The sequence below is a fragment of the Passer montanus genome, unplaced genomic scaffold (assembly GCF_014805655.1).
Source record: "Passer montanus isolate IOZ18808 unplaced genomic scaffold, ASM1480565v1 scaffold10, whole genome shotgun sequence".
NCBI lineage: Eukaryota > Metazoa > Chordata > Aves > Passeriformes > Passeridae > Passer > Passer montanus.
In genome coordinates this window covers 26,159,537-26,176,153 of record NW_024356505.1, presented here as the reverse complement: position 1 = coordinate 26,176,153, position 16,617 = coordinate 26,159,537, and the positions used below count along the sequence as shown (strand labels likewise).

The 16,617-nt window shown below is 39.7% G+C and overlaps 2 protein-coding genes across 7 annotated transcripts in view; one reads left to right on the top strand and one right to left on the bottom strand.

The window, feature by feature from the left end:
- DNAJC1 (DnaJ heat shock protein family (Hsp40) member C1) overlaps window positions 1–9,860 on the top strand; it is a 165,183-nt gene extending 155,323 nt beyond the window's left edge. Inside the window, exons 14-16 of the mRNA XM_039705591.1 lie at window positions 7,519–7,567; window positions 8,020–8,498; window positions 9,639–9,860. Of these exons, the coding sequence (XP_039561525.1) occupies window positions 7,519–7,567; window positions 8,020–8,498; window positions 9,639–9,707 (597 nt within the window). The 3' untranslated portion in view covers window positions 9,708–9,860. The remainder of the gene's footprint in view (window positions 1–7,518; window positions 7,568–8,019; window positions 8,499–9,638) is intronic.
- A 5,017-nt stretch (window positions 9,861–14,877) lies between these two features.
- MLLT10 (MLLT10 histone lysine methyltransferase DOT1L cofactor) overlaps window positions 14,878–16,617 on the bottom strand; it is a 121,950-nt gene continuing 120,210 nt past the window's right edge. For 4 of the 6 annotated variants that reach the window (XM_039704709.1, XM_039704684.1, XM_039704692.1 and 1 more), the window contains one exon: window positions 14,878–16,518. In XM_039704709.1, the coding sequence (XP_039560643.1) occupies window positions 16,450–16,518 (69 nt within the window). In that variant the 3' untranslated portion in view covers window positions 14,878–16,449. The remainder of the gene's footprint in view (window positions 16,519–16,617) is intronic. The other 2 variants (XM_039704702.1, XM_039704713.1) reach the window with 1 other exon arrangement.

Below are 16,617 nucleotides of genomic sequence, written 5' to 3'. Positions count from 1 at the left end.
TGCCATTGTAAAATAGATTTATTTTTGACAAATGCAAGATCATTACTTTGCCAACAAGAAAACATCTATATGAGAAATGGTCCATATGTGAAAGCTCATGAATTTATTAGATCTTTAGATCTTTTGCTTCTGGAGATTAGCTGTTTTCCTAAGACTGTTTTATATTTCATTTTGTGTACTGTCTGTGTTAACTCAGTTACAGTGCAGTCCAGTTGTGGATATTCTGAAACACTCACCCTTTAGCAGTTTGCATATATTTATGTAATCAGTAGTTCTCCTAGTTGCTTATTGAAGTATAAAGACCTAGATCAAGGTCCAGGAGAGGTTATGAATATCTAAGATGGGGTTTAGATAATATATAGGTCATGTAGACTCTTCAGTCTGTGAGTGAAGTCTTCAAAACACCTGTCTAATCCCACAGACACACCAGAGTGAGTCTGTTGATACTTGGAGAGAGGAAAAGGTGGTTGCTGTTCTCAGCACTCTCACTGTACAGTTTCATTCTGTGCACTCCTACAGTTGTCCCTGCCATTTTTATAAGATTGAGCAGAACAATGCCCCTTATAAACAAAATGGATTTTTGTCTCATAAAGCATGACCAAAGCATTCTTTTCACTTAAAGGAAAAGTTGTTTGCTTGGTTTTTTTACAGAAGGCAGTGGGACAGCAATTTTTGGTCCAAATAGATGGATTGTGAAGGGGTTAAGCCAGTGATGCTGCAACTTTTTATAGAGTGGCATAAATTAAAGTAATGTCTCACCAAACTCACGGTGACCTGGGTTTGAATTTCATTGCAGAATTCAAATTTCTGACTGTCAAGAAAGGTAATGCATTTTGCATCATCAGTAACAAAATAAGATGTCCAAGTAGTTGTTGCAGTGGGCATTTGAGTCAAACTCCTCTCCTGCATGAGTGCCCATAGGATAGAGCTAAAGACTCTCTCATGGATTTTAACTGACAAAAAACAAGCACAGTATGAAGTCTCCAGCATAATCACAAGTCTAATTGCAAAGTTCTTCCTCTTGTGTCCTGAAAAAAGGAGCAATTCTTTTGCTGCTTTAAATTAACTGTTTGGGGACTTAAACTGAAAAAAGTTCTACATCTGCTGATTTAGGTCAAATTTGCCTTTTTTGCAGGTCACATCTTAAACTGCCTCATAATAAAACTTATGATTGTTTTGGGGATTTCTGTTGCTGTGGCAAAGTTCAGAATCACACATGGCTTCAAAGTCCATAAGCATAATAAATTGTATTGTTGCTGGCTGCAACTGGTGGTTCTAAGCAAATTCAGTTAAGTTCATAATTTCAGTTCATGTTTTGTAGTTCTTTCAAGAATGTTGTCCTTAAAATACTCACTTTCTGTACTAGTATCAAATTTAACCTACACAGTGGCTAGACATTAGTTGCATTACCAACTTTTGGGAAAATTTGTAGCATTCTACTAAACTAACTCTAACTTGGCAGTGCCAAAACAAAGGTATGTCTGATTTGAAATACTTCAGGTGGTCTTTTAAGTTGCAAATGAGGATACTTGGAAAATGGAGAAAGATTTGGCTCAATGTATCAGGATTTGAAGTTTCTACAATCTGGTAAAACTGAAAGACCATTTTAAAAGCTCTTTTAGTGTCTAAAATGGAAGTCAGTGTATAAAGCAACAAATTTTGAGTCACATGGAAATAAAAGAATGGGTCATTATTGTTGTCTGACTTGTGTCAAACAATGCTTGATACAGTTGTGGCTAATATGAAAAAAGCTGTTTAGGTCTAGACTAGAAGAAAATTCAGCACAGCAGGTAGCATTTTGATTATAAGAGGAGAACTTAAAATTTGGCAAGTTATTCTGTGTGGTTCTGGAAGGTTAGATCTGTAAAAACCTACTACTTTGACAAAGCCATGAAGGCATTAAAATCCTTCTGTGTCTGGCTTTCCCTTGTAGAAAAGATTGTGATTGCAACTCAAATTAGCCTTAAATATTCAAGAAATTTCTTATTGCTTTATAGTAACCTCAAGTACTCACAGGCTGTCTCCATGTTTTTTTCTGTAATTACACAGATCTTGGCATTTTTTTCCATGACATAACTAGATGGGGAGCATGCAGGAAGATAACAACTGGGTGCCCAAGACTGCTATTGGGAGAGCAAATTTGTTAGTTAATGCTGAGAAACCATTACATCTTTAGTAAATACTTAGAGAACTTCTGCTCAGGAAGATGCTGAGAGTAACAAAAAATGTTACCAGACTCTGTTGTTCAGTAGCACCATAATGTCATCCTTCTTTGCAAGAAGTTTATATACATTTGGAAAGCCAAAAGATATAGATTTTCTTCCTCTACAAATCCCACATTATTTTCTTAAAATACCATTAGAATCCAAGAGGTTTGTACTTCTGTGCCTGTCTGCTGCAGTCCTGATCAAAAAGCTGTCCTAGAGAAGGAAGGTAGGTTGTTGCCCACAGAAGATTCCCAGGAGACAGGGAATGGTGAAGGCTTTGGTGGCACATTGGTGTGTGCCCTGCAGAGCTGGGCTGGGGCAGTGCTGGAGGGCTCAGCTGAGCCAGAGCTGCTGCTGTGAGAAGGGGGACTTGCTCTTCATCTTCTGCTAAAGGCTTCTGTCTCTCTGTTCAGCACCAGTAGGATCACTGTACCTGACTTCACAGTTTTCCCTCTAGGTATGTCATGGTTCTGTGCTTTTTTATGTCTGCCTTCCCTGCAGGGTGAAAAGTACCCTCTCACTCATGTGATAGCAAAATTTACTTTTGCCTATGCATCTGAGAGTTTTTTAAGCTGATTCTGATTTTTTTCCTTTTACATCTCTGAAGTATCAATTGTCCCATCTGAAAGAGGTGGCAGGTGTCCAGGGTAATAAGAGCGTTAACATCTGCATGGTCATGATGAGGAATGCTTTTACTGCTAGGTGTCTTGTTAAGTAGCAACTAGTCTTTGTGATCTGGACTAATTGTTAGCAGTACAGGAGGAAACCAGCTCTGTCTGGCTTTCATCACATAAAATCATCCCACTAATCCCACTTGCTTTTGATAGAATCTTTTTATAGCTGAAGAGCTATTGAAACAGAGTTCAGAAGGGAGTTCTCAGAAGCAAATTGTTCCTGTGGTTTCTTTCTGTAGGTCCCATAGTAAGATAGTTTGATTTCTACTCCAGCAATTTGATTGCTTGCATCTAGGTTTTTTTTGTCATCTTTATCTGTCTAAGGAAATCTGTTTCACTGTGCATGACATTACCTGACTTTATTTGTGACTTCTGTTATCCCTTGTGGACTACAACATTTGAAGTTGATTCCTATAAAATAATGCAGTGTGTCTGTTCAGCAGTACAAATACTTGCAGGAATATGAGATCTTCTGTCTTCTGTTTTAAATCAATTTCACAGTCTTGATCCTTATTATTTAAGGTGTCCCCAGACCCAGGATTTCTTAAGGGGGTTGGCTAATACTCTGGTGAAAGCTGTTGTCAGTAACAGCAGGCTTTTAGCACACCTCACAGTCAGGATAAAACTCATAATTCAATATACATGAAAACTGTAATTTTTAAGCATTATGCAGGAACAAATAGCAGTAATAACTACAGGAGAGTATTCTACACCTGCTTCATACTTTGAATAAGTTTTTCCAAGTATGTTATCTGTTAACTACTGAAAAAGTAATAATATCATATAAGCAAGCTTGATAAGTAATTAAGCAGAGAAGGTAATGGAGCAACTTATGTTGCATAACTTAAGTGATTTTTTTATGAATCAGTTAGCAACTAGCTAGTAAATAACACTATTCACCCCTGGAGAGGAAATTCAAATTGATATTACAGATGTCAAAAAGCTTGGAGGAATGGGCAACAGAAGAGTCCAGATTTGAGTGGCAAGAACAATGATTAAACTCCAACAGATCAAATTGAAATACAATTTAATATGTTCCATAGGGTGGATTCCTAATAATCCTCAGCAGTTTAATACTGACATGTTAACGATTCTTGCCCTGTGTCAGCATCTGGAATGCCAATGACAGCTGAGGCTCATGGACACATAAATCTGAAGGCTAAATAAGTGATACCTGAACTCTCAGTGAAAAGAGCTGGAGTAAACATGAACTGTACATAGCACCTGGAAAAGGACTTCTGTGTGAAGACCAAAGCTGACAAAAATAATAATAGACAAATAATCTTCCCCTGTAACCTGTAAATGATGATAGTAAAGCTGTGGGAAGCTTGATGAGTTGTCAAACTTATATCAACTGAAAGTGCTTGTTCAGTGTTTGAAATGGTAGATTTTCAGTATCTAAACCATACACACACTTGTTATTTCCAGCTTACCTGGTGAATGTTCAAATTGAAAGTCCATCAAAACATGAACATATACCCTAAAACCTTCCAAAGGTAAAGTCTTGGAAATATTAGATGTGATGAATGGAGTAACTTAATACTTGGTAATTAAGCTTCAATGAGTGAAAAGTTGGCCAACATAAGATAACCTATGGAAAGACTGTTACTCCTGAATTTTCGGCATGTAAGGGGAAATACTAAATGCAATTGGGATCTGGGAATAAGCCAAAATCCTTCACAGGTCAAATGGAGAGGTATGGTTTAGATTCCAGTCCAAATAGATGTAATATGCAGCAAAATTTGTATCTGTCATGGGATACATACACTAGCTGAATTTGGGGACACCTGTCTTGTAAAGGAAACTGAAATTCAGCTGATTTGCACCAGTTCCAAAGCAAAGTTTGTGTTGCATGTGTAGTCTCAGCTTGAAAGATAAAATGATAATTGCAGAGCTGAAAACATCAGAGGTTCAACAGAGAGAAAACTGAACTCAGCTGGCACTGAGGCAGCAGCTCATGGTACCTGTCTTTGCTGGCAATTCATTCTGCTCTGTTTTATTCAGGGAATCTTTTCTGCTGTCTTTTTCTTCCCTTCATGTCCTTATGAGCAGGCTGTGAATCTCAGAAAGACCGAGTTTAAAGATAGCAAAGTGGCTTAGAGACAGTTTTCTGGAATACACAAAGGTAGGGCAGGCCTTGTCATATTTACAATGAATCCACTGCGTCATTGCAGGAAGCTCTAAAAGCTGCTTGTTTGCATGGCAAATTCTTCTCCTTCTTTTGCAAATAATCTATTATAATCCAATTTATATAACATGGTTTCTATTTAAGAGATGCATAGCAGGACACCACTAAGGATCCATTCTGTTCAGCAGTCAATGGTTTCTGTTCCTCTCAGCCTTTTAAATTATTAGTGCTGTAGAGACACTGCTAAAGATGAACACAAACATTTTAATTTTTATTATTTTAGAATATAATTTTTTTTAAGGAAGGCAATGTCTATTAATGGATCATGTTTTTCAAGGAAGATCCCTTCTATTGTTTCAAAATTGGGATCACAGAGGTCCCAGAACTGTTAGTGCCACTTAAAATTTTCTGTTCATATTACAGTATTCTGACATTTTTCTTTGAACAATTAAAACTTTATCATACTGCAACAGTAGAAGCTGGAGTTTTCTGTGCCAGATGTCTACCTCTGGATAAAGGTTTTGCTTAATTAGAGTTGGGATTTCATTGTTCAGAGAGTTTTCATTTGAACTTAATCATCCCAGAAAATGAGGCTTAATTTGTAGGGAAAATAGACCACTTTGCCTTGTTAAGTCTTGCTGTCATTTCCTTAAGGAGATCCAGCACCAGCCTATTTTTACAGCAAACTGCTGCAATTTCGTGGGCAGAAAGGTGGGTGGGAGGAACCAAACACAGCAGACTAGGAGCAGATGGTACCAAGGTCTTTTAACTATTGAGGTGCTCACTTATGAATTTTGTCATAGAACAAAAATCCTGAATCTTAATATTTAATTCTTCTCACAGCAAATGGCTTTACAATCCTCTGGCAGGTTTGCTCTCTAGTGCTGCTCTGAGTAGGGAATAATTGTTTTTGTTAACATTAGGTAGCTGAAACAGCAGAAGTCTGTGCTGTGGCTCAGGAGGCCTAAATGACTCCTATTGTGGCTAAATCCCACAAATCCCACACAGAGGGATTCCTGGCTTTGTAAGTGATGTATTTTTTATTTTTGGTCTGAGCAGCACACTGCCACACACTAAGGTGTTAAATGGATGTTAACATCTGAGGTCCCAGGTTCAGAGAGCAGGGAACACAGGGAACCCATCCCACACAGTATCGAGTTTGATTCAGTGTCTTGCCTGTTCTCATTTTAAGTTTGATTTGAGTGGTTCAGACTATTGGATTCAATTTCTGCCTTTTTAATAAAGTCCTCACGATCAAAAAGAAAAAAAATAAATTTATATCTAGTATTTATAAAACATTTTCAGCAATTAAAAATATTATATAATTATTTGAGTACTACATTTTAAGATTTTTTTTTTGTGGTACCTGAATTTGGGGCTGTAGGCTGCTACCTAAAAGGAGCTACAAGAGAGCTGGAGAGGGACTTTGCAAGTGCCTGTAGTGATAGGACAAGGAGGAAAGGCTTTAAACTGACAGGAGGTAGGTTTAGATGAGATATTAGGAAGAAGTTTTTTTTCTCTGTCTGTGGTGGGGCACTAGAAAAGGTTGCCCAGAGAAGTCAGGGATGCCTGGAAGTATTCAAGGTTTGGTTGGTCCAGTGGAAGGTGTCTTCATAGTAGGAGGGTTGGAACCACATGATCCTTAAGGTCCCTTTTAACCCAAGCCATTCTATAATTCTGTGGTCATTTTATATAACAAAGATGCTAAATAATTAAAGAATCTTAATCTTAGGTGAAGCCTGACTTGTTATCTGAAGTCTAGATGTTTGGTATGAGGAAGCTCCTTGTTCTGGGTGGGGAGAAAGGCTGTTTATTTGCTTACAAACAGAACAAAATTTGAAACAATCACTTTTTACTCTAAAAAAATTCAAAACTGCTAAGATTAGTGTTATTTTATTCCTGAGACAGAGATTTCATTATACATGGGGAGGTTGAATCAAGCAGCTCTCTGTCCTCTGGACTATCAGTAATAATTTTTGCTGCAGTCCCAGGACTTAGGAGATGTCTTTGCTGATCTTTGGCAGTCAAACTGTTGCCTTTCATTTGGGGCTGAATGCCTGTCCACTTGTGTGCTCCATCATCTGGACCTGTGTGGGTCATTCTGTTCTTTTATTCAGTATTGAGAAACTAATATATAGAAGATAATTCATTTGGTTCTTTCCCCCCTATCCTTGTGGTATTTTTAGGCCAGAAAATTAGGGTTTAACAAGGAAAGAAAATAAAATTTGAGTATCAGCTGTGGTGTATTATGGTGATAGTAATAGGAATGTATAGCATAGTTTATATTATTTTAATGAGCTAGGAATGATTTAAAAATAACAAAATATAGAAGGTTACTTTAAGCCAGTTTGAACTCCACATATGAGCAAAGCCAGCAAAAGAATAACAGCTTCACCATATTTATTGTGTCTTTAATGTAGGTGCTTTGTGGTAAGCTAATAATGAATTCTTCAATTGCCCAAATGATTAAATTTTTTAATAGTCCTTCATTTTTGTTGTTTTCATGCAGGTTACCCTGAAAGCCAAACAGGTGAAGGATTCTGTTACATATACACCAGGTGTGTGCTTCTGAAAATGACTGGGTTTGGGTGATAGCTGTGCCTTTCAGAGTCTGCCCTGCAGAGAGATTTTTGTAACCTTGCCTTGCTTTGAGAAAAAATAACTGCTGGGTATTCTGAGGGAACATTTCCCTTCAGCCCTCCTGGGCTTTAGTATTCCATTTATTGTGGGGTTTGGTCATTTGTTCAGGTTGCTCTCTTTGTTTGTATCAGTGTGGGAATTTAGTAGCAATTCCTGTAGATCAGACAAGCTCCTAATTGGCAAAGTTCATCATCTTGATGATCAAGTGATTGATCAATTTTGTTTTCTCAGTTTTTTCTTAAGCTGTCAGTTCAGAAGAGCTTTATGTCCACTCTGCACTATTCTGAGAACCTTTAATTTGTGGGCAGTTCCCTGCTTGTTTGTGGGCTGTTTTACTTTTTCAGAAATGTAACAGCAGTGCTTCTAACAGGTATCATTAGGCTCTCGGAGCTTAAAACGCTGGCACACAATTCCAAAAATTTGAAAGTCAACATGAATCTGCCGGACCACATAATCACCGAGCGAGAGAGGGAGGAGGAAGTGGAGGAGGAGGGCAACTACAATCTTGTGTCAGAGCAGATGGATACCCAGACAGATCCAAAGGAGACCATAGCAAATGAAACTAGACACCGAAGACGAAAAGTTGTCAAAGCACCTGAAACGGCTCTGCTGGCAACAAAAGAGGTACCAGAAGAGAAGGGCAGAGGGAGGCGTCAGAAAGATTTTGATAACACTGAGCAAGCGGAAGAGAGTGATGATGAAGGCAGAAGAAGGGAGAAGAGCCGTGCACCAGAAGAACTGTGGACTCAAAATCAACAGAAACTTCTTGAAATGGCCTTGCAGCAGTATCCAAAGGGAACATCAGACCGCTGGGATAAAATAGCAAAATGCGTTCCTGGAAGAAGCAAGGTATGACTTGTTTTCACTGAACTACAGTATCAACTGAGGGGAAATACATTTGCTAGCAATTTTTAATTACCTTAACAATGATGGTCCATGTAGAAAGGTGAGGCCTTTACTTGGCCTCTCAGTCCAGACTCAGGTGACCTAAAAAGTGTCACTGTCACATTTGTTGCTTTATTTAAAACATTTTTTCATTTATGTTAGCTTGTTTGAGCTAATGCAGAAAATGTTGAAATAACTCCTGTTTCATTTAAAATAACTACCTCTCCTCTGCCTTTCAGTTCTTGAATTGCAGGACAAAATTAGATTTTAAAACTAATTTTGATTCAAAGTTAGTAACCAAACATTGATAAGCTGCTTTGCTTACACTTTCACAATACCTTTCTCAACCCATCTTAATGAACAAACAAAATACATAATCTGCAAGTGTTAAATGCCCTATAATCTATCTAACATTCTTTTTGTACGTATAATTTTTAAAAATAATGTTAAAAGTCATTGATATAGATGGTGTGTACTAGAGTTCCTAATAGTTGTGATAGCTTGGTTTGCTTGCTTCAGCCATTGTGGCTGCAGAAAAGCCCCATCATATTTGTACCAAACCCAGTGGGGAGGCAGCAAGTGCGTGGGGAGGGATTTGGGTGTCTTGGCCAGAAGCTGCTCTGCAGTTTCTGGTGTCAGCAGGTGCTGCATTGGTGACCTGGAAGGCTCAGCTTAACCTGCCTGCAGTGTGGCTCCCAGCAGAGGAACTCTTCTAAGCAGGCACTGCAGTACAGCTGTTCAGAATTGCTCTTGCAGTCACTGTCAAGGAGTACTGGTAACTGTTTCTTGGGTTTGTGTGCTCTTCAAACAGATAAATGAGCCATGAAGAAATGTAAATTGCAAGTTTATTTTTCTAATCCCCTCTTCACTAGATGTAGATTCCCCTTCTCAAATTCAGTGTGCAACTTCAAAACAAGAAAACAACCAACCAACCAAGAAAAAACCCAACAAAAACCCCACAACAAAAAAAACCCACAAACAAAACCAGACACAAAAAAACCCTACACAACCACCAGAACACAGCTCTTCTCCTAGAATAAAGTATAGAGTTAAAGTGGTACTAAAATATCAACCTTTGAATAACACTTTTGTGTTTCCTTTCAGGAGGAGTGTATAGCAAGATACAAGTTGCTTGTTGAACTGGTACAAAAGAAAAAAATGGCTAAAAGCTGAATGTTGTGAGCAAGAAGAGACGTAGTTCATCTTTGTCAAAATGGGGTTTTAAATCTCATATGCAGAAAACTGCATTTTTGTACCTCAGTATTTCTATATGTCATGTGCCTTAGTAAAAGAAAATATTAATAAATCTTATACCATCTTACCTGGTTTGTGTGTTGAAGAATGAAGGTGTGTTTGTATTGAAGAGCTGCTTATGCAGATGTGTGATTACAGTGTCTAAAAGTGAGCAGAGCTTCAGGAAAAACCCCTCTGGTATCACACACTGAATCTGGTAGGTTTGCAGCCAGTGGATATACAAATAACTCACATTTGTTTTGAAAGATAGAATTGACCTGAAACTGTTAAGCAAGCATGAGAGTAATGAAACACTCTACTCAAAATATATTTTTCTTTCTTGCACCTCTCAATCCAAGACCATATGCTTATAAATACCTTATTCTTATAAATATCTAGTAATATTTTGAAATAAGTAGTATTTCTAATATTAACTTCTACATATATTTATATGCACCTGCAATATAATACCTTATTTTGCCAACCCTGCAGTGATATTTGATAGCATGTTTGATTCAGTAAAGTTGAAATGGGTAAAAATACTAAAGGCACTAAATGGGTAAAACACTAAATGTTTTAATTAGAAATTAAGAGATAAGGTACTTCAGGACCACTTTTTAAGTACAGAATGGCTAACATTCTTGGGCTAAGAGTTCTCATTTTGGGGATGGTTGTGTACCCCAGATTCAATTTGAAGAATAGGTAATAAGGGTTATATTATTCCATACTTGTAATTTTGTTTTGTATAACTTTTCCAAAATTGTGAAAAGCTTAAAATGCTGTAACAAAGGATATTTAATGGGTTGTAAATGACAGCAATAAATCAGAGCAGTGATCAGAGTCTATTGCAAGAAACATTAAGGACTTGCATTTTTATAGCATTATTTACCATTCAAATTGTGATTTAATACCAGGATTCTAAAGTTTTTTGAGCTTTAATGCAAAATCAGAATTAAAACTCACAAAATCATGTACCTGAACTCAAAATTGAAACTCGATGGCTGAAAGTCTCTGTTGACTTCCTGCCATTTCCACTGCTGATTTCCTCAGTCATTGCCAATTGTGCTCCTTCTGTCGGATCAGCACTTCACAACATTTCATCCCATCCCCATAAAACTTTAAAGGCTAAGTATTTAGGGAATATAACAGTGTTCCATATGTGTTTTTCTTCCAATTGGAGCTTTTTTTTTGTCTCATATTAAAAAAATCTTAGATGGTAGAAATAATGATGTTATGGAAACAGAGCCAGATACAAAATAATGCACTGATTTTTTTTTTCACAGAGAACTTCACAGCTTAACTGCACTGGAAGTTAAACACATTTAGAAGCTGTGATCTGGGTGCTAATCTGTGGAACAGGAATTCTGTGCTACTTTGAAGGAAGAATCTTAGTGAGATCAAGTGAGGTATTTTCAAGAGGTATCAAGAAAGCGTAACTTTTCAAAAGCTTTTGGTCATCCAGAACACTCAATGAGATGACTAAATGTAAAGCAAGGTAGTTGAAATGGCTGCAAAGAAAAGCTGCTAAAATGGTGAAGTGAATTGGTGAAAATTAATGGGTGGAGCTGGGGTAGAATATGAGCAAAATGGAGATGTACTGTTCATGAAAAAAATAGAATTGCAATGGGAATATTTCTGCAGTTTCTACAAGGGAAGGCAAGCAAGGGAAGAGTTTAGCCTGTGAGGAGGAGAGAATCATCTTTCTTTTCCACTCTGGATTTACAAGACTTTACCTGGGATGGTGTGCCTGGTTCAGTGAATCACACTGTGAGATGTAGAGCATCCAGAAGAGAGCAGAGACAATGATCCAGTGCTTGCATTGTCTGGTTTGCTAGCAAGGCATTGTTGGTATTTGCTCTAGACTAGAGGGAGAGAAAAATCTTCCAGATATGTAAAAGAGAGCTTTGCAGTTGTGTGATCCATATGGAACAAATCTGCTGTGGCTGTGAAGAATAACAACGGGCCCAGTTTGGAGTGAGAAACGGCTTAGTTAGGTGTCAGGGCAAAAAAATCCAGTGGCAACTGTAACAAGGACTTGGGAGGACTCCTGACACTGGAGGTGAGTGCCTGCTCGAGCCTGCCCACATCCCCAGGGTGTGGGGCAATGGTCACACGCTGCCTCCCAACCCCTTCTGCTTCCCTGCACCACAGCCTTTCTGCACAGGGGCCAAAGGAAGAACAAGCACTGCTGACTGGTAAGAACTTTTGTTTGTTTGTAAGACCATTCCCACCCAGGAACTTAAAACAATGCTCTGACAAATCCAGTTTACCTGAAGGAAGAGGGTTAAGGATGGGCAAAGGTTGAACATGCCACACACTTGGGTTGAATACCTGAAGGGGTGGATGTGTCTCATCACAGGAGCTGCTTATGCCTGGATGGAAGGGAATTGAGGGATTGCATCCTTACTGCCTGAAGACTGAACCTACCTGAAAGCAGAGGCAGGCTGGCTGTGTAAGAGAAATGCATTGGCCTCTTGCACAGTGGCACTGCACGGGGGATTGGTGACAGGCCCAGCTGTCTCAGCATGGAGAACTGGGAAGGTTTTGCGTGTAGCACTGGTGGGTCCTTTGGAACTGAAGGTCTGGGATGGGGAATGTGCAGCAGTGCCCCATTCCAGTGGATCTGAGCTCTGCAACCAGAGGCTCAGATCCCCAGCTGGGAGCCGTCCCTCACGGAGCGGGGCAGCGAAGGCTTCGTCCAGGGTGCTCCACTGAATGTTCATGTTCAGTTCCTCAAGGGCCAAGGGAGTTGGCCCACGCCTAGCTTTGGCTTTGGTGTTTGGCAGTAGGGAGGAAGGAGGCCTGGCTGAGAGTCCAAGCCCTTCAGAGCCTCTCAGGGTCCTCTCTGGGCTGCCAGGTGTTTTGTGGATGATGACACAGCCTGTTTATCAGTCATGGTGACTGAGGTCAGACATGACGCTCACCAGAGAAATGGAAGAGTGTAGCCAGGCTTTGTTTTCTCATGGGTCTGTTACCCACCACCAGAGCTTGTTTTCTTCCACCTTCTGTTCTAGCACAGAATCTAGCCAATTTCCTTTAAGTAATGTTATTTACCTACTAGCAAAATACATTTTCTTTCCTGGGCAGTTTTGAGCTGTAGCTCAGCAGTGCTTTTGCCCTGTAATGTTGTTTCAGTCCTAGAGACAGTCTGTGCTGTAGGTTCTACACTCTGACTTGCACCTGAATGTGCCCAAAGTGGGTCTGAGCCCACCTGGAATGTCTTTGTTCATCTCTGCTGACGGCATGGGCAGAACACTATGGAAAGGAGTTGTTTGGAGCAGATGAGACAGGGTGGGCAATATTCCCTTACCATGCTGAGGATAAAGTCCAGTGCCAACCAAACACAAGTAGAATGTGACTGGGGTGCTGTGAAGTGCTCTCACTTAGGCTGTTTAGTTCTAGAGGAAAGACCAGCAGATGCTCTGCTGCAGTGTCCTTTTGTAAATGTAGATGTTTGGACTGTATTACTCTCAACTTTATACTTCTCAGTGTTTGAACTAATTAAAAAAAAAAAGAGATGTTTCAGGAAAGATTTTGCAATGTGAGCCCTTTGTGAGATGATGGGGCCTGAAAACAGGAATGGTGAAGAGTTCTCCTTTAGGCAGACCCAACAGTAAGATTTTACTGCAGCTTATGAAAAACAGAAAGCATCAGAAAACTGGTCAGTCTAAATGTCAAAGCAGTGCTACTGCTGAATGAACTGCTCCTGCTAACACAGCTTGAATGGATAAAACTGAGAAAAGCAGGATTTCAGATGTAGGCTGTCCAGAATTAGTTGGGTTCTGTAAGCCATAACATTTGTTGTCATTGTTGTGAGTAAAGTGGGGTTTCAGTAAAAAATCTTCTGAATGCAGCACCTTTAGTCTGTGCTTGCTTTCGTGACACTGAGCCCAGGACAGTTCCCAGCACACGTGGAGAGCTCAGCAGCTTGGCTGCCAGGGACCTGGGGAGGGCCTGGGCTGCTCTGTCATCCAAGGCATTCCACAGGGACAGCACTGTGGGCTTTACTGAACTGGTGCCAAGTCAGCCACAGACCATCATCTTTCATGTCGGGACCGCAAAAGTCATTGAAACAAGGTTGGTTTTGACTGCATCTGGCCCTCATGTGAACTTGGCTTTGATGTGGTCTCTTTCTTTGAAGAGCTGGTGAATTGAATTTTTGTTTGGCTGTCAGAACTGTCCTTTTCATTATTTCCTTGCTGTTGGTGCACCAGGACGGGGGTACTGTAAACCAGCCATTGCTATCCTGGGCTCCTGGCACCAATCTCTTTTGACAATGTTTCTAACTTTGCCCCTTTCACAGTTCTCTTAACAGGAGACAGGTACCAGAGTTTAGGCCATCCCTCCAATAGGAGAAATACACAAGGAAAGGCGGGATGTAGCAATTTTACTGATTCCTATGGTATGCTGCAATTGGAGCAAGGTGATTTATATTGCCTAAGCATTTTTGGCTTTGGTTTAGGTCGATGAATAAATCAGCAGTCCATGGCTCCAGGAGAAGTGGCACTCAGGATTCCCTAGAGGCCTTGTGCTGGGAGCAGGGGCAGATTGGGCTCTTCTTCCCCCTCCTCCCCAGGCCTGGCAGTACCCAGTGTAACTCTGGGCCCGCCTGCTGTGGTGCTCTGCAGTCTCCCTCCTCAGCCCTGGCCAGAACACTGACAGCTCCCGAGCTCTGGCCCTGCACAGGCTTCAGCAGCAGAAATGCTGAAGGCGCGTGAACCTCCTCCCCTCCTCCCCTCAGCCAGGCAGAGAGCAGGTGAGGAACCGTCCCCTTCCCACTGAGATGGCCCCGAGTTACAGCAGAACAAGCGGGAGCCGCGGGGCAGCAGCGGCTGCTCCTGTCAGCCATTCCCCTCTGAAGGGTGAAAGCAAAGTCTGACATCAGCCCCAGGGCTGCAACAGCCATTTCTGTCCAGTAAGCAGAAATACTCCTGGACAGTTTTTCAGCTACATCACTGTCACTTCAAAGCAAAAATGTAGATGAAAAATAGTTTTTGGAAACTTTTTGTAATAAAATTTAGTAGTGGTGTGAAAATCAAACCCTTCCTCTCCTGTGACATTAACAGAAACATTCCTTTCTTCTACAAGACTCACATTCACACAAGTCATATACAATGATAAACATTATTAAAGTTTATTAACAAAAGCTTTGTACATATCTTTTCATACACTTGGAATTTTACATCTAGTCAAAATAACAGCACATTTCCATCTTACCTTTTGTACAAATTGTTACAGAATATCCACCAGTGGGGCGAGTAAGTAAAATAAACCACTGGTTTACTTTTGTAAAGTATCTACAAAAGTGATTTGTGACATTTTTTTAAAAATTCCCCAGAACATATAAAAATAAATTATTTTTTACTTTTTCAATTAAATCTACTAATTAGAAATATTACAAATCAAAATATCAATGTTTTCTTATGAATTCTTCACAATACAAAACAGATTCACAAAACTTTATTTACAGAAATGAGGTAAGAACTGTGCAATGTTTAACTAAGAAACATATTGCAGAATTAACATGTTCTTCCAAATAAGTACACAGTGGAGGTCTAATTACAGCTGGGTCTTTTCTGCTAATAATTCCCACCTCACTCTTGATTAGTGGTCATTACCCCCATTTAAACTGTCCTTCACCACCCTGCATAGACTCACCACGAGATCAGCAACTGCCCCAAGTGTTGTAACACAAGTTCACCCGTTTCACCCACTGGGAAATTTTAGTGGGAAATGGTAACTCACTTTTTTGGTAATTTATTAGTGAAAAGTGACCCAGGTAACAATCTGCCTGAGCTCTCTACAGTGGCATAAACACCTCTAGGAAAGGCAGAACAAGGCTGCTGGTGCAAGACAGAGTATTCCCGCTGCTAACAAGGACACATCTAGTGCATGATCAGCTGTTTGCAGCCATCTCAACAAAATGGAGGTAGCAACAGGCACTTGGTTTAGGCCAAACACTACACAAACTTCTTCCAGTGTGGCCTTCTCATCTGGTAAGAAAACTTTGTCACTGGAACCAAACTGGTTCCTTTAAAAACCTCAGAACTCTAAAACCTACACCAAAATTAATAAACTTTGGATTCCATACCATAATTCTTATTCAAGAAAAACTCCAACTGTACAACAATAGGAATTTAAAGGAATAAAAAGTTCAGAAGTCAATTCCCTTATGAGTCAGCTTCCAAAACAGTTGTGTAAAAAAAGAAATTATGAACAGCAAGTCCCAGCTGCCATGACAAGCTCAGTCTAAAAGGATCCATTCTAACTGCAGCAGCAGTTCAGATGGGCTGGGGTTGGGCTGTTAAAACTACTGCTCTGAAACCAAAGCAATGCATCACTGCAAACAGTTTATAGCCTTTACATCTGTGAGATCAGGACTGAAGAGTAAAGTGTATGTTCTTCCGTGGTTGAATTTGTACTTAGTACCATCATAGTGACAAAATAATTATGATTTGTAGAGTTTTATCTACTTCACAGTCTGAGACATTAAAAAGTATATCCATTTTAGTGCAACAAGAAAGGAAATGAAAGCCTACCAAAAATATCCTTATGAAAATTTAACCTCTTGCTATGCAGTAAGAGTTCCTTGTTGCTCTTTTTCAATCTGCAGAAAGGGAACCCAGGGTTTGCAGCCACATGAAGTGCTAGAACAGCAGGACGTGCAGGGCTCAAGTGTCATTCAAATGTCAACTCTTCTCTGACGCAACTGGTCCAGTTTTATCATTGAGCCTCTGTGTAAGAGAAAATACTTCTAAAAATCAGATTATAACATACAGAGCTAAGTCAAATTCAGTTCATAAAGATGACAAAGCAACTGAGGTACATTCACTAGAGCCATCTAAATAGT